This window comes from Parasteatoda tepidariorum, chromosome 1, assembly GCF_982258835.1.
Source record: "Parasteatoda tepidariorum strain Cologne lab strain chromosome 1, Ptep-v5.0, whole genome shotgun sequence".
Taxonomy (NCBI): Eukaryota; Metazoa; Arthropoda; class Arachnida; order Araneae; family Theridiidae; genus Parasteatoda; species Parasteatoda tepidariorum.
Genome location: NC_141755.1, coordinates 73,892,824 through 73,914,701, shown reverse-complemented (window position 1 = coordinate 73,914,701; position 21,878 = coordinate 73,892,824). Strand labels below are relative to the sequence as shown.

Sequence of the window (21,878 nt, the reverse complement as noted above, 5' to 3'; positions counted from 1 at the left end):
GAGGGTGTGCGGTATTGGTTCTCGTTAAACTCTTCCACCGTGAAGTGCTCGACTTCGCGTGAGGTCGTCGGGCTACCAAAGCAGGGGTGCCATCCCCTCTGCAGAGGATCAAAATTGCGATGGCATGTCTTCAGATCATCCTCAGGGATCTTTCCCAGACCGTCGTCAATAGCCCATTGTGCAGCTCTAGTGCGACATAAATGAACTACAGCAACAACAACACAGAAACATAAAATAATTTGTTTTTAAATATTGCGAAATCTTTCTTACTATTTATCAATCAAATTCGACTCAAAATAAATATTTAATTCAAAGGAATGACGGACATGAACTGTTCACTCATGTGCAAATTGCATCGACGTGCCATCACCTATGCGAATTGCAAACAGTAAGAATGCTCAATAAAAGGGCAGCTTTGTCAGTGAAAATGAGGCATAAATTAAAGTTGTAAGCAAAGGTACTTATTTGTTGTTATACTTGTTGCCTTTGCCAATGAAAATGGCTTGTTTTGAAATCAAATGTTTAACCGGATTATTTTATTAAGTTCATAAATTATAAATATATTCGAAGTATTCTTAAGCTTTCAGACTTTCTTTTGATTAGTAAACAAAGTGTTTATAAAGTAAGATCTTTTTTTTTAATGTTCACTTCCGAGTTGTTTGATTTTAAGCTGCCAATTTCTTTTGATTCTCAGATTTATCAATATAATTGATCATGATTATTTGAAATATTGAATACATTATAGCCTTTTGGTATGCTAAATTCCTATTAGCGAAGTATGAAGCTCGTGAGTTTTGCCGGACGTATATGAATTTTATTATATTGTCTAGCTGTCATTTGTTGCCATGTATTACTTTTCATGATTACTAATCACCAAAGTGGTTCTAAGACGTCAAAGTTTTTAGTAGTTTAAAGAAAATCATTTACGATTGTCATGATGTAAAAACTTTTTCCTGTTTTGAACAAGTACAAATCCGGTGGTTGCAAAGTAAAAAAATCAATAAATGACTATATATTTGTATTTTATTTTTGAAGTATTAAGTGATATCAACTAACAGGGAGAATTCCGGATATTTCGCACAATAATCCCAAGTCTTGGAAACTTCCGGGCTGCGCCCATGAGAATCTAAACAACAACAACAAAAAAAACGCAGAACATAACTCTTAACCACATTTCAGTTAACCTCTACACAATTTTTTTTTTTTAAATGGTAATTTGAAATTTATTTGGTGCATTTGTAGAGGGTATATTTCCGTATCTTGATCTGTCATGTTAACTACTATCATCAAGGTGCCAAATAGATTTTAAGCTTGCAAATTTTTTTTTTAGAAAGATGTTTGCTCGGGGGTGGCTACGAGTTATAACTTTCAAGTTGGTCCCTTTCTGTGATGTTTATTTTTCTCGCGGGCCACTGCCGGGAAGTTTCCAAGACTTGGCGATTATTCTGTCACGATACAAAATCTCCCCTTTGTAGTTGCCACGACAGTTCACGAAACTGAAATGGAGAGATTTACATATCATGATCTTCGGCAGAACAATCGCCAAGTCTTGACAACTTCCGGGCAGCGTTCCGCAAGAAATGTAAATAAATATCACAGAAGGTAGCTAACTTGAAAAGTATAACTTGTAGGTGATTGTGAGTGTTTGTATTTGGCATAACAGATCATGATATGGAAATATCCCCCCTCTATCGAATTTTGTTTTGTCTGCGAATGTTTAGTAAAAGTATGTCTAATAGTTATGTATATATTTTTTTTTCTTTACAGAAATCAATATGGCTTTGCCAGCAAATTACAGGCAAGCTCAAGTGGTTGCAGCTCCAACACCAAGTGTTTCACGTAAGCTGATAATATACAACTTATATGTTTAAGTTCTTAATATTTAATTCTTTAACAGGATGTTAAGTGTAACAAACTTGCAAGAAATGTTAGGATGCAAAGACAAATGAGAATTATATAGCATCATAACTGGATTTAAAATGCCTACATTAGTAATAATTCTATAAGCTAATTTCTTATTCAAGACCTCTTTGCACATATGTGTAAATTAAGTTCGTCTTTTCAAATTAGTGAAGTAGTTATTACAATTCAAAAGTAGTTTGTAGTCACTAAATTTAAAAAGAAGTAATTGTAGTAAACTACAAAAATAATGTATTTTTTCCGACCACTGTTAATACCATATGGCAGTCAGAGTGCATAGCGTTTTTAAAAAGTGCTTAAAGGTGCTTATTTTTGTTTTTTAAAAGCCCTTAAAGGTGCTTTTTTCATTGGGTGTTTATAAAAAGTGCTTAATTTTTCCTTTTCCAAAATGAGATTTTACTTTTACTATGTTGATTTCCGCTACGAATTATACAAAAAGACGCAGTTCTCATTGTTCTATTCAACATTTTCACAATTAATTCAACCCCAATCTATTTCGGCGTATTGTCAGTCCGTAGCGTATGAAAACGCCATTCGCATGCTTCAAAATTTCATGATTTTTGAAAATTGTCAAAAACATTGCCAAAAAAGAAATTTTTTTTTTTTTACATGACGTTTTAAGACAAGATACAACCGTCAATTGTCCAACCCTGCCTAATTATGATATTTTTTTAAGTGCTTAAAAATATTTTTTGAGCGCTTGAAAAGTGCTTATTTTTTTTATGAATAATTTGGCTATGCACCTTGGGTAGTGCAGTGCTCCTGCTATCAGGAAGTGAACTGATAGTTTGGTTTATTATTTTGCTAGGTCATAGGACCTATTATGTCTTAACTTCTTCTCCTGAGTTAAATGAAAATTTTGCTGGGCACGACAAAGTAGATTACATTCTGCTGGTTTCTGTGTAGCTGTAAAACATGCTTTCAAGAATCTTCCAAAACCCTATGAGTTCCATACAGACTCCCCTAAACGTGTGTAATTGCCTCTGGTTTGAATTTCAAATACCTTTTATGACTGTTGTTGGACAATGCAATATCGAACATGTCAGTTGGAGGATTGCAGCTATCTTAACTTACATCTGTTTTTGTTCCATTTCTTTGTTTCTTGTAATTACAGCTCTGTTAAGATTTATTTTGTATCCTTCTCTTTTGACGCTATTTGATTAAGATTCTTCTTTGCTCCCTCGACAAATTCTGCAAGTTTGTATCACTCGTGATGAAATACCCTGTATTTATTAATTTATTTACTTTTTTATTTTCCAGAGCGACCTCGTTCACAAGGCTCTAATTCCAATTCTTCATCCTCTTCAAATCAAACGGTATACTGTTATAATCTATGATTGTTATTTATTCTGATATAAATTATCAAAATGTCATCCTTCATTATGTACATTTTCTTCTAAATTGCTTAAAAGATAACAATTAATATAAAGTTTTTTCAGATTTAATATTTTTTGAAATTTTTTTTTTTACATTCAATTAAAAAATTTTAGTTTATACATATTTTTTTAAATTATTATTATTTGATAAAAATACATTAATTAATTCATGAACAAAATTTATTCCTCTCTTAGCTCTTGTAACTACTTCTGTTCTTTCGCTGCTATCTAATTTTGGTGACATTTGTTTAAAAAAATTTATTTATTTATTTATTTTTTTATCAAACTTAAGATACAGGAATTTTTTTCCTATAATGATACCTGATTGTTCATTGTTTCTTAAGAAGTGTAATTTGGTGTAAAAGGATATGAATTAGATATTTTTATTGTAATTCTTTACTCTGTTATTAGTTAAAATTAATTTAAGCAAGGAAAACTTATGTGTTTATTGTTTTAAAAGGATATTTCATCAAATATGTTTATTACAATCTTTGAAACTAAAATCATTTTTATTTCAATGGATATTTTTTTAGCCTACATCTAGTGCTAGCAGTCCTTTTGTACAATCTCCTCATGGCCATCCATCTTTCAGTCCTGTGAAGTTAGGATCAAGGGGATCTAGTGGTGTAAGTTCATTATGCTATTTACATTTTTGTGATTGTTAGAAAATAAGTTAAACTGATTAATTTTTAGTTTGGTGTCATTTCACCGATTTTAGGTTGGTAGAATCACCATTCTACAGTATATGTGCATGACATTTATAATGTTTGTTGTCTTTTAACTTAATTTATTTTTCCATTTTTTTAATATGAAAATGATTGGATACAGAATTATTTTTAGTTCATTTTGTATCCCTCCAGCTAAACTATTTTGAATCTTTATCAGGGTGCGTAACGTTTTTGAAAAGTGCTTAAAGGTGCTTATTTTTGATTTTCGTTTTTTAAAAGTCCTTAAAAGGGCTTTTTCATTGGGTGTTTTTTAAAAGTGCTTAATTTTCCCTTTTTCAAAATGAGATTTTTTCTTTACTAGATTGGTTTTCGCTTCGAATTATGCAAAAAGACACAGTTCACATTTTTCTATTCAACGTTTTCACAATTAATTCAACCCCAATCTATATCGGCGTATTGTCAGTCCGTAGCATATGAAAACACTATTCGTTTTACACGATTCAAAATTTCATGAGGGGTTAAAACAAGATAAAACTGTCAATTGTCGAAAACTTTCCAACCCAGCCTAATTAATGATATTTTTTTAAAGTGCTTGAAAAGTGCTTATTTTTTGTTGAATAATTTGGCTACGCACCCTGTTAATTATAAATAAAAAGTTTTTTTAAACTTTAGTTAATATAGTTTTGTTAAATCTGAAACGTCACAAAAAGTTATTCCATGATTACCTCCAAATTTTTCTGACTTTTTTAAAAACAGTTTTGTAAGTAAATATAATTGGTATAGTATGAGTGGAAACTTATCAGACATATACATTTTTTTACTGCATGTTAAAACCATTTTTCTTTTCATTTGTATCAATATCATTTAGTTATTTGTGTATGTACTAGATATTTGAAATTTCTATCATTTATTTTTCTATTATTACTATGAAGATGCAAGTGAAAACATTATGTACCCCTTCAATAAATGATATTCTAGTTGTTGAAAAAAATGTATGTTGGATTTATCATTCTTTTTTAATCATCACTAGTCACATAAATATATTGTTACATTTTCTCTTTTCTCATACTCCAGGCTGATAGTAGAGTCCCCAAGCCACCTAAACCTCCGGATAAGCCATTGATGCCATACATGAGATATAGTCGAAAGGTAAATAGCATAAAATCTGTTTATATATTCATTCATTCTTCTTGTATGTTATTTAATCCTATATTAAGGAGGCTCAATCCTTTTTTTTTTTTTCCAAGGCGAACCACAGAAATAATTTTGGGTGAATCCTGTCTTTTCATATCAATTAAAAGAAAATTTAATTGCTTCTTAGTATAACATGAACAATATCAATTAGTCTTTAAAAAATTTAAAAAACAAAGTATAGAAAATTATGTTTAATTTTTATTAAATAAATATACAATATTTTTAAAAAATGTTTTTTCGTTTTTAATAAAATTGATTTTATTGTTGGTTTTCTGAATTAATTAAAGAACATGTAATAACTATCTGAAATGAATTTAATAACTCTTAACTATTCAAAAATATGAATTAAAAAAATAATGAACCATTTTATAGCATGATAATTTTTTTCTTTGGATATTAACACTGTTTTTAATTAAGTCACTTTTGTCACTTCTTTTTCTACTATGAGCTGTACTGAGTCCTGTATATACTAGTAGTACTATAAGTAGAGTATTATTACTATCTCAATTTTATCAAATCTGTTGATTTTTTTTTTCCTGTTTGCTATGACAAACAATGCTGTAGATAAAAATTAATTTTAAATTTGTGTTTTTTGCTCAGGTTTGGGATCAAGTGAAAGCTCAAAATCCTGATTTGAAATTATGGGAAATAGGAAAGATTATCGGACAAATGTGGAGAGAGTTGCCTGATGAATCAAAACAGGAATACATTGATGATTATGAAGCTGAAAAAGTATGATATTATTTCTTTGTGGACTTTATTTGTATTTTTAAAATTTGTTGTAAAGTTACTTATAAAAGTATTATTTCCAATAGATAGAGTATAACGAGGCTCTTAAATCTTACCATAACTCTCCTGCTTATCAAGCATGGGTTGCTGCAAAAGTGAGAGGTAATTTAAATTTATATTTTAATTTGATGTTTACAAAAATATTTTGATCAACTTTTAATTTGTTATAAGTATGTAGCAGTTCCGATTTTGTTGACCCTATTTTGTCAACTTATTTGTTTAGCTCTAAAAAAATTTAACATAAAGCTTAATATAATTTTTGTTATTTTTTAAAAGTTCATGGATTAATGTCTACCTATTAATGTTGGCTATATTGTATGTTACAATAACTAATAATGTTCATCTAATAAAAATGTATTATCTCTACACTAGGAGACTAAGCCCTAAATTTGCTGCAACTCACCACTTCTAATGATTGTTCTGCAATAATTGTTGTTTCTTAGCAAAAAAAATTTTTTTTCCTACAAAAGTTTAAATTATTTACTTAAAATATATTTACTATATAGAAGAAATAAATAATTACAAAAAACTGCAAAATGAGTAATTCAATATTTATTTAAAGTAAATATCTACTTTTAAATGAAACAAAAAGTTTTGCTAATGCATATTGAGAGAATATTTTATTACAAAAAATTCTAATGTTAGCTTATTCTTTAGATTAACTTTTAATTAAAGTTTAATTTACTTAAGGCTTCTCAATTAAAGTGTAAGCATATATTTCTTGCTTTACTAGCTCCCTTTGTATTTCTTGATTTGCTAGTTTTAAAAATATTTTAAAGTCATTGATACACAGAAAAACAAATATTGAAGCCTTTTTGTGTTACACTAATATTATTCTTCCTCCAAATATTAAGCTCATGGTTCAACATAGTATAACTTCCCATCGAATAACATTAAGGAAACTGTTTTTCTTTAAAAGTTAGGTGCAAGCTAGGACTAAATCTCAAACGTTTAATAATGCAAATGTTGTTTATATTTGCCTAAGATCTTCTAATTTTGGCTGCTGAGCTATTAAATACTACTTACAATCTATTCCAATTCCCTTCAGATTCTTTTCTGAATTTGTTTATTTCTTGAAACTCTTAGCTTATTTTTATAGTTTATTTTATTTAAATGAAAACTCATAGATCTTAGATGATCCATTGTTTTATTTAATTTATATTTTAAATTTTTAGCTCAACAAGCAGCAGAAGAACGAGAAGCATTGGAACGCAGTCCAGCCGCTGTAAGGAATTATATATATATTTTTTTCCTGTTTATAATTATTTTATGTTCAAAAAATATTCAGCAAATAAAATTAACCTAATTCCTTTAATAAAATTAACCTTTATTATTTAGATTTTTGAAGTGTATTGTTATTTAAAATTGTCTACTATAATGAGAAGATGACTTTGATAATATTTTTCGTTTTGCTATACTTTTTTCATGTGGAGAAATTTGATTGGTTAATGGAAAACTGATTGACTTTAAAATTTAAACTTTTTAATACAAGACCTATTCTTTCTTTCTTTTTCAAAATATGAACAGCAATAGTGTTTGGTTTAATAATCTTAAGATTGGGGTGGAGGAAAGTTTAAAAGTTGTAATAAAACCAGAAAATATAAAGGAAAATAGAATCCAAACATTCGGGGTACTTTACTAGAAAGGTTATTAATTAATTTGTTAACATTCTTGAAGCTATTGAATGATTTACAAAAATAGTTCAATAGCTGAAGAGAACTAAATACTTTTAGGAAAGCACTCAAACCTATGGTTTAAATTCCAGCGTATCTGAATGAAAAACAAGTGCTTATCATCTTGATTTTGAACATTGCTTGTTATGTTCAAAATCAAGATAATCAAAATGAGTGTTTTGAACATAATTTAAAAGTTAATGGCACAGCACAAATTAACCCTTCTTTAATTTAAAATCTTTTATTTTTTATATAATTTTTTTAAAATCTTTATTTTAACATATATGGCTATCCACAACCAGGAATAACCTAGCATAATCTAGATGGCTAGTGACAGTCGTGTGTGGGGAGTAGGGCGAGCCTTGTGGCGTCAAGTAGAGATTATAAAAAATGTTTCCTGTTTCAATTGCATTGCTTTCCTTTTATACCTTTCCTAAAATTTTGAAATTTCCCTGCTAAGAATGAATAAGTTATCTACATAAAATATTATGAAATTAAAATCATTAAAAAATTTTTCTGAATAATTACAAAAAGAAATATAAGCTAAATGTTCTCAACATTTAATCTATTTTGAAAAAGAAGTGTAAATTATAGATAGCATATTTCTCTTTGTAAATATTGATATTTTAAGCTTTTATTTTTATAAATATTCTGCATCGATCATATTTTTTATGGTATAAAGTTTAAGAGTAATTTTCATAAGATTATTATCATTGTCAAGAACAATTAATATTTTTAAGAATGATATATATTAAAGAAAAAAAAAACCTTTTTTTGTCTTTATTTGTTTTTAAACTGAACTTATATGTCATGTTTTATATCGAAAATGCTAATGTTCCTACTCTTAAAATATCAGTAATAGTTTTATGAGTATGCGATTGAGAATTTTGTATTTATCACACATGGACTATAGGGCGAATTACATCCTCCAAAATAATTAGCACAGACGTTGAAAAGGAAGAAAAAAAGTACACTTGGTTTGTGCTAAAATAGCGTCATGTTCGTGGTCTTCCTGTTTGCACAACCCAAATAAGGGATGAATGTTCATTCTTAACATCAAAAATAGTTTTAAACAGACGCCCTTCAGAATTCATTCCATATCATTATTTAAATTAGATACATTAAGTGAGTATAATTATTTTTATTGTAAAATAATTTATTCTTTAATAAAAAAAAGCAATAAAAAACAGCTAAGATGACAAAATATGCTTAAGCGTAACTATCAATTTTGTGAAAAATTAAGGCTATATGTGCTTAATGTTGATCACACTCTTAGAGTTGTATATATTTTTTGTAGGAAAGCTGTTTTACAATAATATGAATTTAACTATTAATATTGCTTTAGAATTTTCAATAGTTATTTACTATTCATTAATTTATTTAAATATGTTGAATGGATATAGTTAGTTTATTGTATAATCATTTACTATTAAAAAAAAAGTAACAAAAAAATAATTTGATAGATAAAATACATATCGTAAAATAAGATACATAGCGGAACTACATATCTGTTTTGAAAGTAAAGGCGGTCTATGCATAATGCTGATTGCACTGCTACAATCATTAACTATTTTTCGTTAAAGATGTTATTTAGCAATAATGCAAATTTAATTACTGATATTTCTTTAGAATTTTGAAACAATAATTTAATATTCATTATTTTAACTGCATATCTTAAATGAACATACTTAATTTTATTGAATCCTCATTTACTATTAAAAAATATATACATAGCAAAAATAACTGATAGGACAAATTAAGTTTAATCTATAGAGCATAATTATTATTTTGTCTGAAAAGTAAAGACAATATGTGCACAATGCTTACCATACTGCTACAATCATGCCATTAGTCACGAAATCATCAAGATTTAAAATCCCTTGCCAACAGCAGGCTGTAGGGAGAATATTCTACCTTTTTTTTACTTTTATACATAGCGTAATAATAGTTAAAAAAAAATATATGAGAATTATAAAATTGGACATTAAATATCACTATAATTAAGATGGAATAGAATAAAAATACTGTTAAATAAGATATAAATTTACATGTAAATTTCCTAATTTTTATTAGTTTTAAAATAATATTGATTTAATTAACTTAGAAAATGTATTTTATTATTTTTTTTATTTTATAACCGTCGTTGAACAGCCGACCCAATTTCATGGGTTTACGACTACTTACGTTCAACTCCGTAGCCTTGTAATTTTGACCCAATCCAGAAGACAAGGAAACTCCTGGATCAGTACCCCCAGAGGTATTGATTTGTTGTGGGAACATGGAGGACTTTGAGACTCGACAGATTTAACGTGCATCAGTCACCATTTACTACACGGGGAGTCTTCGGTCGGCGAGGATCGAACCCACGACTTCTTGGATATGGGCCCGCCGCCCTACCGACCAGGCTATCCCGGCCTGTATTTTATTATTGTCCAAAAAGATGTAAAAACCTTTTCCAAAGTAGAATGATAATCGCTCTATTTTCTGTTCTAATCTGGTAAATTAACTTTAAGTGCTCAATAACGCTCAAACAATTAATAAGCTCGCAACAATTATTAAAAGAAAAAAAAACAGATCGTTTTTGGTGGACTTTTAAATTCATTTCAAAGTAATAAGTAATTAACAAGTTAAAATTGAAAAACTTCCATTACAAAAAATAACTTACGAAATCACAAAATTTTAGAGTATCAACAGCATTTTAATTTTCTATGTCCCTGAAAATCACTCCCTTTGATAACCCAGTCCAGCCTTGTGCCATTTTACATACAGAAAGGTAGACCCCTTGGTGACTTGTGGTCAAAGTCATATGGCGCTTCTACGTGTGGCACTAATTAATGCTGGTGGTTGCACATAGCCTAATTAATTTTTTTAATATTTTATTTTGCAGTCTCTGATTGCACCTCAGAAGATGGATGGAAAAATGGTTATTCAACCTACTGAAGACGATGATGGTATGACTTTTTTTTACTCTTTTTATTTAGAAAATGACATTTATGCTAACTTTTAATTATACAATTATTTCGAATGTGTCATTAGTGATTTTTCTAAAATATTATACAGTAGAGCGCCGATTATCCGAACTGCTCGGGACCGAACATGGTTCGGATAATGAAAAGTTCGGATAATTGGAAAGTTGTTTAAAATCTAGTTTAAATGATTATTATTTATGCACTAACTTCCCCTCACACTTTTTCCAGGTTTAGGACTAGCAGTACTATCTAAAATAGCTCTGTTTGAAGTTTTTTTTTTTCTCAATTTTTAAATATTTTTTTTTCTACTCTTTTTTTCATTTTGAATTTTTTTTAATAATATTTCATCTTTTTATAATTTTTTTTGTCAATTACTGATTTTACCACTGCAAAAGAACTACTATTTTCCATTGCAGAAGAAATCCAGCCATTTGTTTCAAAGAAGATACTCTTTTTTGAGCAGCCATATCTCTTAATCTTTTTAAATAAATCAACTACAACATCATTTTAACATTCTAGCCAATTCATTGCAATATCTAATGAATTGCATGCTTCTATATGAGAATGTCCACTATCTTGAACTTGATCACCCGCTTCTTCCTCTTCGTCTGTGGAGTTCCGGTTTTCATTCAAAATTTCAGCAACAATTTTATCATCATTTAAAATTTGACATCCTGGGTCAAAATTTGAAATTTTCAGTGCCTCGACACCTGTTTTCTTTTTCTTCTGCTACATAACTTGGCATCTTTTCATCCGAAAGATCTACTGGTTCAGAAATTTGGAAAAATTGTTGATAAGTTAAAAAGTATTCTAAAAAAAGTTAATAAATAAAACTAAACACATTCAGACACAGTTCGGATAATTGGACGTTCGGATAATAAGGGTTCGGATAATCGGCGCTCTACTGTACATGGTTTTTACAAGTTCATGAAGTCCTGAAAAAGTATTAAATTTTTAATAATGTTTTTAAATTATTTAAAAGTGCTTTTTTTGGGCGTAATACTTACATATGCTATATAATACTTAAAAGTGTTTGTTGTCTGTTTTAAGGTTATGCAAAAGAACGTTAGCATATTATTTAAATAAATTATTAAAAAGAACCTATAGCTATTATATATCAAAGGAACATATTAACATTTTACATGTCATGAAATATCATTTATATGTAACTTTTATGTATTAAAAATTTTTCATGATTGTAAAAATTTTTAATAATGTCTAGTTTGTAAGTTCTCTTCATTTAATTTTAAACCCTTAAAAACTATTTTTTATATTAAAAATTCATATTGCTATAATTGTATAGAAATTTTTTTTAAATAACCGAAGTAAAAAGCCTTGAAAAAATATTTTGAATGTGAACAATATAGCTGTGTCCATTTCTTTTTTTTTTTTTTTCTGATTAATTAATTCTTTTTTCTGTTTCCTTGTACAGATCTTGATGAGTTTTCAGTGAAGCATGTTGCATCAGCCCGCTATTTAAGAAATCATCGGCTAATAAATGAAATTTTTAGTGACAGCGTAGTTCCTGATGTACGCTCAGTTGTAACCACCCAGAGAATGGCTGTTCTTAAAAGACAAGTCCAGTCTTTAACAATGCATCAAGTATGTTATTCCATAATCAAAGTAAACATTAGTTTTAGAAATTTTTTTTATTTATTGCTAGGTTTATTTTTCTAATAAACTTCTATTCCTCTCTTTGTAATTTTGTAAAACTTAGTTATTTTATTTCTGTTCTCATTTAATGAGGATTTCTAGTGTTTCTAGATAGAACAAATAACTTCAGTATGGACCCTATTATCTGCAGAATTGGTTTCTCTTGTAATGAGGATTTCTAGTCTGGGGTTTGTTTAGAAGAAATGTTTGAACAAAAAGAAATGTTTTGTTTAGAACAAAATATTTTAACTTAAAAACGAACTCTTCACAAAATAATTTATCTTTTAATCGGACCCTTCACAAATTTGTTTATCCTCATTATTGTTTTCTTAAATGAATAAACCCTTCCCAGGAAGGGGGGGGGAAGAAAGACAGATGTAAAGGAACTAAATTTTGTCTTTGGCAGACGCTACTTCCTTTATTCGTCCGAAATGAATATTCAGCGTTCAGCAGTTTAGGCTAAATAACCAAATATTTGTATGTTGCATCGCTAATTTAGTAGCTGCAATTTTGTTTATTTGTTTCAAATTTAATTTTTTTAATTATAATTTTACAGTGTTGAGCATAATCTTGTATGTCTTTAAAATTTAAAGGCTCCTTGAAAAAGTTTTTTTTTGCAATAACGGGCCCTATTTGCACAAATTCACCCCCCCCCCCTCCCCGGTTGGAAGAATGTGACTTAACGTTTATTTTATATTCACAAATTACGAGTAATTTTTTCACAATTTTACAAAAATGGACCTTTTGCAAAATGTTTGGACAGACCCTTGCTGGTGTTTCTAGATAGAGAGAACAAATAACTTCAGCAGGGACCCTATTATCTGCAGAATTAATTTCTCTTGTAATCAGGATTTCTAGTGTTTCTAGATAAAGTAGAGAGAACAAATAACTTCAGTAAGGACCCTATTATCTGCAGAATTGGTTTCTCTTGTATTCAGGATTTCTAGATAGAGAAAACAAATAACTTCAGTAGGGACCCTTTTATCTGCAGGGATAGATTGGCGGGGCATCTTTTACAAATCTTGTGGATCAAAAAATCATAAAGTGAGGTGAAATCACAAAAAAATAATTTTAAAATTAATTCATACCTGTGTATATATTTTAAACATACAAAAGAAATCTTTGTTCTACGTCTAAATGAGTAAATCAACTAATGGTAAAGAAACAATTAGTGCATCTTTCATAAAAGTGGTTTAAGTTACATTAAAAAAAAAAAATTCAGTGATTGATGACGTGCAATATCATTTTTGATCTCTTTGCAAAACTCATGTACTCACCGGCAATCGTAGCTCATCTGTATAAATTTTCTGTAATATTTAAGAATAGACTAAGGGAAAATTAGTGAAGATTACTGAAAAATTCAATTCATATGATATGATTTTAACTTAATGAATTCTTTATGATTAACTTAAGATCAAACTTAATGAATTAATGTGGATGTTTTATTTCAGTCTTTTGTATAACTAATGAGAGAGTGATTTGATGGAAATTATCAGAAGCAGTCTAGAAAATTAACTGTACGACAATGGCTATGTGTTAGGAGCCCAGCAAATAAAAAAGTGTTGGGTTTAATTACTGTAAAATTCTTTTCATTGTAGATATTTGCATGATGGTTATAATTTTATTTTCTTCTTGCAGAAAAAACTGGAGGCTGAACTGCAGCAAATTGAAGAAAAATTTGAAGCAAAAAAAAGAAAATTTTTAGAAGCAAGTGAACAATTTCAAGAAGAGTTGAAAAAGGTAAATTATTTTCCCTCCATCAAATTTTTTAAAAATAATCGCTGTGTGATTGAAAATTACATAATAGCAGTTTCAATGTAAAGTGTCAATGTTTTCAATTAAATTATATGAATTGTAATATTAATCACAAATTTTTTTTTAAAGAACATCAGTAAAAGAGCACCTGCTAAGAAAATTTGTCTAGCTTTTAAAGAAATTTGGAGTCTTGAGGACCAGAATTGTAGCCTTGCTAAAGTAATAAAATAAATCAAAAAATTTTTAATCAACCCTACATATTATAAAATTTTTATGAATTCTTACTATAGAGGAATGGGCTATGGCACAGTGAGTAAGGCATTGCATTAAACCTGGTTCTATCTGTGATGATTGATTGAAGCTCGCCCAAGATGGAAGGTTACCATCTTGTCTGTGGCAGTGAGATTAAGGCGGCTGGTGCACAATACTGGCCTCATTGTCACCACCATGCTGTCAGTCTCAAAATTGTGTCTTAACCTCCATGACCCCTCTGGCCGACAAGGTTGACAGTTGGGGCTTATTTTTAATAGTAATAAATATACAAGAATACCAAGGAGAGGTGCTTAAAGTTAACAAATTATGCTTATTTCATGTCTTTTATCTATCTTTTCTTCGTTATCAGTATGCATTTGTATAAAACATGATTATTTTTCTTACCAGTTTATATAAAAATGTCATATTTTAGATTTTAAAAATTACTAATATTATAAATTTAATTTATTTTATTAAATTTATTTATTTATTTAATTTATTTATAAATTAATTTATTAATAAATTTAATATCTTTGGTATATCACTAATTAACTTTTTTTGTGTGATCTATATAATTGCTTAATTGAATTGATGAAGAAAGAAAATGTAAAACAGTAAATCAATTTTGTCCATTCTACTACAAGTAAGACAGTGCCTAATTTTGCATTAATTATGTTTCCTCGAAAAATCTAAAGCATTTTGATCACTTTAAAAAATTTTAATGCAGGATATTTTTACTAAAATATTCAGTTCTGAAAAGAAATTTTAAAAATTTGATGTAATTGCTAAAAGATCTGATTTTTAAAAAAAAATATTTTTTAACTATGTCTTATATTTTTTTTTAATTGTTATTATTTTTACATCTTGTTCTAATAGTAAGTCTTTAAAATTCTATATAACTTGATATGCTATGTACAAGGAAAAGGTAGCACAGATGAATATTAAATTAACAGATTTGATGAAAATATTGTTTTTAAACTATATAAATCACAAAACTGATAACTTTGTAAAAGTTGTCATGTTTTGAGTACTAAGAGGTATGTATGGAACTGTAACAAGCTTGAAGTTTTTAATTATAACCTTGGTAAAGTTCAATGACAAGTACTGTAAAATAAGTTATGCGCAACAGCCCATTGTAAAACAAGGGAGGTTAAGATTCAACAATGTGGTTGGCATTGTGCACCAACCTCCTTTACTTCCTTTTCCCAGGTACCAATTGATCTGAAGCTGGATAGGCTTTAAGCCTCTACCGAGAATCGAACCTCATAAAATACTGTGGCCTTATAAATATTGTGTTGGTTCTCCAGTTTATGAAAACGCAGTTATGGTTTAGCATTATTTAATAGTAATTAGTTTTCAGAATAATGCATAAATTATCCATTTTATTTTATTCTTCTTAAATGATAAAAATAATTTATTTACCTCACAAAATTATAATGATCTTATATAAATGCAAGAATTTACAAAAGTTCAGCATATCTAGAAGTTATGTTGATCTTTTACCCCAAGTTTTAGGCATGGTATAATGTACCTCGTATTATAATGTCAAGCGCAGCATTTCGTACTTGCTTAATATTCGACTATACATTTTCCTTTATCCAAGTTTTGGTAGGAAAGACTGATTTTTAAGAATATTCGGCCTAAATGATATTTTTAGAAAAATCTTTTTTTCCTTGAAATTTATTCGATATTTCAGACTTGAAAATTTAAAAAAAAAAAAAAAAAAAAAAAAAAAGGTATCACAGTTAGTTTTTAAAAAAAATTAAAAAAATTATAACCGTCATTGTACAGCCGATCCAATTTTTGGGTTTGCGACTGCTAATGTTCAACTATGTAGCCTTGTAATTTTAAACCCACTCCAGAAGACAAGGGAACTCATGGATTAAGTATTGGAATTAACCCCGCATTTGCGTTACATGGAGAGGAAGACCTCGAGAACCTCCCACGATTAGCTTGATGGCAAGGGGACTCTAACCCATGATCCGCCTTCCACTGAGGATATTTCACGCCAGCACTGTGGTCGGTACAAGCCGGATGCAGAATTTGTATGGAGGAGCCATCGCTGAGATTCGAATACGGTTCACCTAATTGGAAGGCGAACGCTCTATCCCCAGATCCCTCAATTAAAATATTAAGAAAATTATGTGTAATATTTGTTTAAATGTATGATTTTTTTTTTTTTGTTGCTCAGATTATCTCCTATTGTAGTCACTTACCCAACACCATTTGCAACATTGTTTCAGAATCTCAAAATTTCAAGGGTATTTTGTGAAGTAACTTCTATTTTTCAGAAATGCACTAAAGTTGTAGATGATGATGCCTATCAGAAAATGGTGGATCGTGCAGTCGACCAATTGAAACGTGACATTATAAACCGCGATAACCGTTCTAGAGGGGAAACTAGCACACCATCATCTCAACTTGAGCAGGCTGAGAATGGGGAGGTGAAGGTTGAAAAAATGGATGTCCAGTTTACCTTGGATGCAGTGAAAGCTGAAGTTGATGGAAATGAAGCACCTCCAAAGGAAAATCAAAGTGAAGGTGAAACTAGTGCACTTTTGCAACCTAAGGAAGAACCACAGGTACATTATTCTATCTCAATTTATGATGGTGTATGTTTTGTCTCATTTTTTACAGCTACCTACGTTTTAACTTATTTAATAGGCTTGTTTCTTTTATTGTTGAATCTTTAAATAAAAAAAATATGGGGTTATAAAAGAAAGAGTTACACAGACCACCATTTTCAAATTAATAAAACTCTGCTCTTTTTCCACTAACGGGAAACAGAAATTCACGATAAAATCGACACAAAAGCACATTAAAAGTGATTACTATTTGCTCAATTTGAAAATTTGAAGTTGCAAGTTGTTATAACACCATATTTAAAGGATCAGGATTTTAAGAAATACATAGAAATTCGATATTAGCCTCCGAGCGAGAAGTCACTCGATGGTAAAGCAACTTCGATTAACCATGAAATGAACTGAAATAGAGAGCTTTTAAAGTGATCACTATAATTTGAAAGCATTGCGTCATAATTTTGTAGTATTAAAAAAAATTATAATAGTTTTTTATTATGTTGAGGGACTTCTGCGGGCAAGCTGCAGATCCCTATCATATAGTGTATTATTTCTGGATCAAGCACCCTCCTGCACTGCTGCGGAGGAGGTGTTACTTATACCACTGCTGAGAGGAACAAAATGGGTGTTATTTTAGGATTTCTTATGACAAAATTATACAAACCTTTTCTTTTTGTATTTTCTTCTGTTTGCTAAATAACTGTCTTAAGTAAAAAAATTTAAAAATGTTTTTCAGCATCATCACAATTTATTTTTGTCAATTTAAACTAAAATAAGGGAAATTTTAAAAATTCTAGAGATAAATGTAATTTATAACTAGTAATTAAGTTTAAAATTACTGACTGAATTTCATTGCATTCTATTTTTAAGAAAATCTTAAGAAGCTCTTAATGTTATCTAGTTCTATTTTTTTCTCTAACTAATATCTAGAATAGATTATTCCATTAATTTTTGAAAGATATTGTGCTGATATGAATGAAGACCTAGGAAATAAAAATTACAATTAAACATGATGAGGAAAGAGGACTTTTAACAGAAGTTATTGAGATTCTTGTTTTATTTTTTTAATTTTTTCTCTCAAAGCAAAACAATTCTTTAAATTAGGCATGAAAGGCTAGACTCATTCTCTAATTAAGAGTTAGTCATAATAGCAGTTGTCATAAAATTAGTTCTGTAAAATATAGTAGTTTTTAAAGTTAAATAAAAAGCAGTATTAAATTGGTTTGTTGGAATTTATGTTTGATATATCTTTCAGGGTGGAATGTTTGCTACACAAGTTGTTCAGGAAAATCCCCCTGTTCAACCGAACACTTATCCTCCTGCAGCTCCACAACCGCATATACTTCAAGAATCTCATCAACAACAGCAGCAGCAACATCCTTTGCAAACGAATTATTCAGAAGGTACGTTTATTAATATTGTCTTAAAAGGAAGCATTAATAAAGTATCCACTATTAAACTAGGGCATTTGTATATTACAAGAAATTATGTCCATATTGACAAACATAGAAAAATATTTGTGTATATTGGGCAGTTAGTGGTATTTGGTAAAGGGGAAAGAAAGAAAGTTGCGGCACATTCCCAAGAGCCTTAATTCTCAATTACAAATTATTGAGCACCAATTAGCAAAATTACACTAACCCCCCTTTTTTTTCGACATTAAATATGATAATAATTTTGAGTTGAATTGATTATGAAATTTTTCTCTCTTCGTTGAATTTATTACTTAATTAGATAGTAATGCAGTGATTCTACTAGACTTTGGTAAGTATGGATCCTTGCCCAAAACTTTCGAGTTTCTGGGTTCTTTTTACTAAAATGGGGTCCATATTTAAAATAATAAAAAATCTCTACTTTAATGAAATACATAAAAAATAAATATTTCATGATTAAAAAAAATTCCTTAAGACATTTTTTTATTTCAGCACATTCAACAATTGATGGATTATTGGAATTGTTTGGGATTTTCTAAAGCGTTTATTTATCTTTTTGTCACTTGTTTACTAAAAGCGATTAATATATTTAAAAAATGAAGTTTTAATAAATAAAAAAATTTCTTTTGTATTCTAAATACTGTGTTATGTTGAAAATACATATCACTAAGTATATATGAGTTGAAAGCCAATTAAAATCATATATAAAATGGATTTTTTTTTGTTTCACCACCTATGTGGTTATCATTTCGAGAATCAGTAGTTTTGTCTCGAACTTCTAATTTGTTTTTAAATAAACTGTGAGAGCGTAAAAGAAGGACCTGGTCAGTAGGGCGTTGGGCCCATGTTCAAGAGGTCCGGAGTTCAATCTCAGCCGACTGAAGACTCCCCATGTAGTAAATGGTGACTGGTGCACATCAAATCTGTCAGGTCATAAAGTCCTCTATGTGCCCATAACAAATCAATACTTCTGGGTGTACTGACTTGGAGATTGATTTTTCCCTGGTTCATTTTAAAACTACGATCCGTGGATAAATAAACAGAAGTATGAATGGGTCTGCCCCATGAATGGACTGTGGCGTGTATGGTTGATGTCGTTTTCTTGGCCATATATGGCGCCATTGAAAAAAGAAATGCACTCTTTGCTTTAAATTTGCTTGGCTTCGCCAAGCCGACTTGCTGATATTGGTGAGAGGAATTAAAAGTAACAACAGCATATAAGACAAACACATAATTACAATATCCGTATAAATTTAATAGTATACTTGCAATTCTTGTGTCCAAACCATAGCCTCAATATGCTGAATGTGCCCATTTAGCTTCATGTACATGTACTTCCTACTTTTAAAAACACTTAAAATTTATAAATAAAATGATCGACAATGTGATTAATTCTGGAGTTATCAGTTAAGTTTTTTAAAAAATGCTGGTGTTAAAAATCAATAAGTTTTTCTTTGCTAATTATTTTTAATAAAACACTAAATTTTTTTAAAAAAAACTAAAATTCCTAATTTGAGCAAAGTATTATAATAAAAATATCCTCATTTTTGTTACCTAGTTTCTATTAGAACAAGATTGTTGTTGATCAATTTTAGGTTCTCACCTAATATCCTTTTTTGTTCCTTTTTTTTTTTTTTGTTAGAATTTTTTTCCTTCATGTTCATTACAAAGGGATAGTTTTAAAATTACCAAAAATGTATTAAAAATTTTCAACTTTTCCTTTTTTATATTATTTCTTTAGATAACAAAAAAAAATGTGATTGGTATAGTTAACTTTTTTACTTAAAGAAACGAATTTAAAATTAGGAAAAGAAAATCTATGTCAAATATCTCTGAATTCAAAAGATTGTAATTGCTTCTCAAAATGAAAATATTTTAAAATACTTTTTGACCTTTGTCCTTACCCTATTGCCATGACAAGTCTTTTTTTAAAAAAATGTAGCAATGGTTAAATAAGAATTAAAACAAATTTTTATCTTCTCCCAAATGTTTTAGTTAAAAAAAATAATAATCATTGTTTCGATAATATATTTTTTTGCTATCGTTATCATTTTCCTGAGGATTTGGCGAGATTTAAAATAGAATTCCTATTAATCTCAAACTGTAAAATATCCCTGACCTTGGCAGTAAAATAGTGTTATATTCTGACCTAATATGCAATTTCTATTTTGTCAGCATGCATACATTTTTTCATAAATACTGTAGAAACTTATAAATCACATCTGCTTCATTTATTAGGATATGTTTTTAAATTGACTTTTCTTTGCAGGCATGTAAGCTGCATAATCTTATCGAATCCATCATATTTCATTTGCAAGAACAAATTTGAAATGAGTGAAGAATTGAATGAATTTTGTACATTTATTTTTCATTTTAATATATACTAAGATTTCAAATGTATTCTTTTTGGTCTTCATGATTTGTTATTTTAAACAAAGACAGTCCTTAAGATAGTCTTATTAAAAGCTCTTCAATTAAATTTGTGTGCTTGATTTATTTTTTCCCATAGGTAGAGTGACAAGAATGTGATAAATGTGTGTGAAAATAGGTATATTTTAGTACATTAGCAAAAACATTCAAAACTTTTAAGAGTATTGATTTGGCTTAAAGTCTCTAATAAGGTGGGTTTTATCAGGTTGCGTATCTTTCACCATAAGTATTTTTTAAGCACTTAATACATTAAAAAAATGCAAAATAATTTTCAGACAAAGAACTCTTTTCTTAATCATATTAGCCATTTAAAATGCTCAAGAGATTTTTTGGTTCGATATCAGAAGGTGAAAAATGAAATCTGAAGTTGAGAATATCTTGAAAAATACAGTAGAGTTGCACATGAGAGTGCAAGAATCTCACAGATCTCAGCAGACTCCCAAGTATTTCATCAAACATGTGAAATGATTGGCGCTTTCATACGCTGTGGACCGACGGTACACCGAAACCGATTGTAGTTCAATGGATTGTGAAAACGTTGCATAGAACAATGTGAAAAGCACGTTTTTGCATTACAAGAGGTGAAAATCAACATGGTAAAGAAAAATATATCATTTTCGAAAAGGGAAAATTAAGCACTTTTTAAAAACACTCAATGAAAAGAGCACATTTAAGGGCTTTTAAAAACCAAAATCGAAAATAAGCACTTTTTTAAAATGCTACGCACCCTGTTTTTTCTGAACATTTGTTTCTACAGTTGTATCCCATTATAGTGTACTGTCTGCCGACCTGAAAATAGGTTCACTATATTCAATTTCTTTTTTAAAAAATTACTTTTAAGCATATATAAATAATAGTTAGTAAAAGTGATTAAGTACTTTATAAATTACTTGTTTAAGGTAATTTTTATATTCTATTGGAAGAAATTGGCGATTTTCAATTTTAAGTACAGTTCACAACTAAGAATCTATTAGTTTCTGCAGAAAAAATTAAGAGTATTTAATGCAAATTTTATAAAATTTCAAGAATTAAAAAAAAAGAATGTCCTAGTTTAAAAACAAAAGCATACTAGAGTAACATTTTGACACAATGTAAAGAAAATGAAGTTATAATCGCAGCTCTCACATATGTATTATAATGTAAAAGAAAAAAATTAATAAGAGTAGTTGAGTCCACAATAAACAAAC

The 21,878-nt window shown here is 29.0% G+C and overlaps 1 protein-coding gene across 4 annotated transcripts; it reads left to right on the top strand.

Annotated features, from left to right (window-relative positions):
* The first annotated feature begins 401 nt into the window (after window positions 1-401).
* On the top strand, window positions 402-20,740 carry Bap111 (Brahma associated protein 111kD). Of its 4 annotated transcripts, XM_087166719.1 has the most exons (16): window positions 471-622; window positions 1,768-1,839; window positions 3,181-3,236; window positions 3,830-3,922; window positions 4,897-4,956; window positions 5,039-5,113; window positions 5,759-5,890; window positions 5,974-6,049; window positions 7,123-7,172; window positions 10,508-10,571; window positions 12,022-12,191; window positions 13,881-13,982; window positions 14,127-14,216; window positions 16,541-16,831; window positions 18,084-18,231; window positions 20,531-20,740. In XM_087166719.1, exons 2-16 carry the CDS (start codon window positions 1,776-1,778, stop codon window positions 20,536-20,538), a joined length of 1,479 nt encoding a protein of 492 aa, XP_087022845.1. In that variant the 5' UTR covers window positions 471-622; window positions 1,768-1,775; the 3' UTR covers window positions 20,539-20,740. The 4 variants fall into 4 exon arrangements, with proteins under 4 accessions (XP_042912831.2, XP_087022851.1, XP_042912827.2 ...); XM_087166725.1 differs by lacking the exon at window positions 4,897-4,956 and having other exon boundaries at window positions 468-622; XM_043056893.3 differs by lacking the exon at window positions 14,127-14,216 and having other exon boundaries at window positions 468-622.
* The last annotated feature ends 1,138 nt before the right edge of the window (window positions 20,741-21,878 follow it).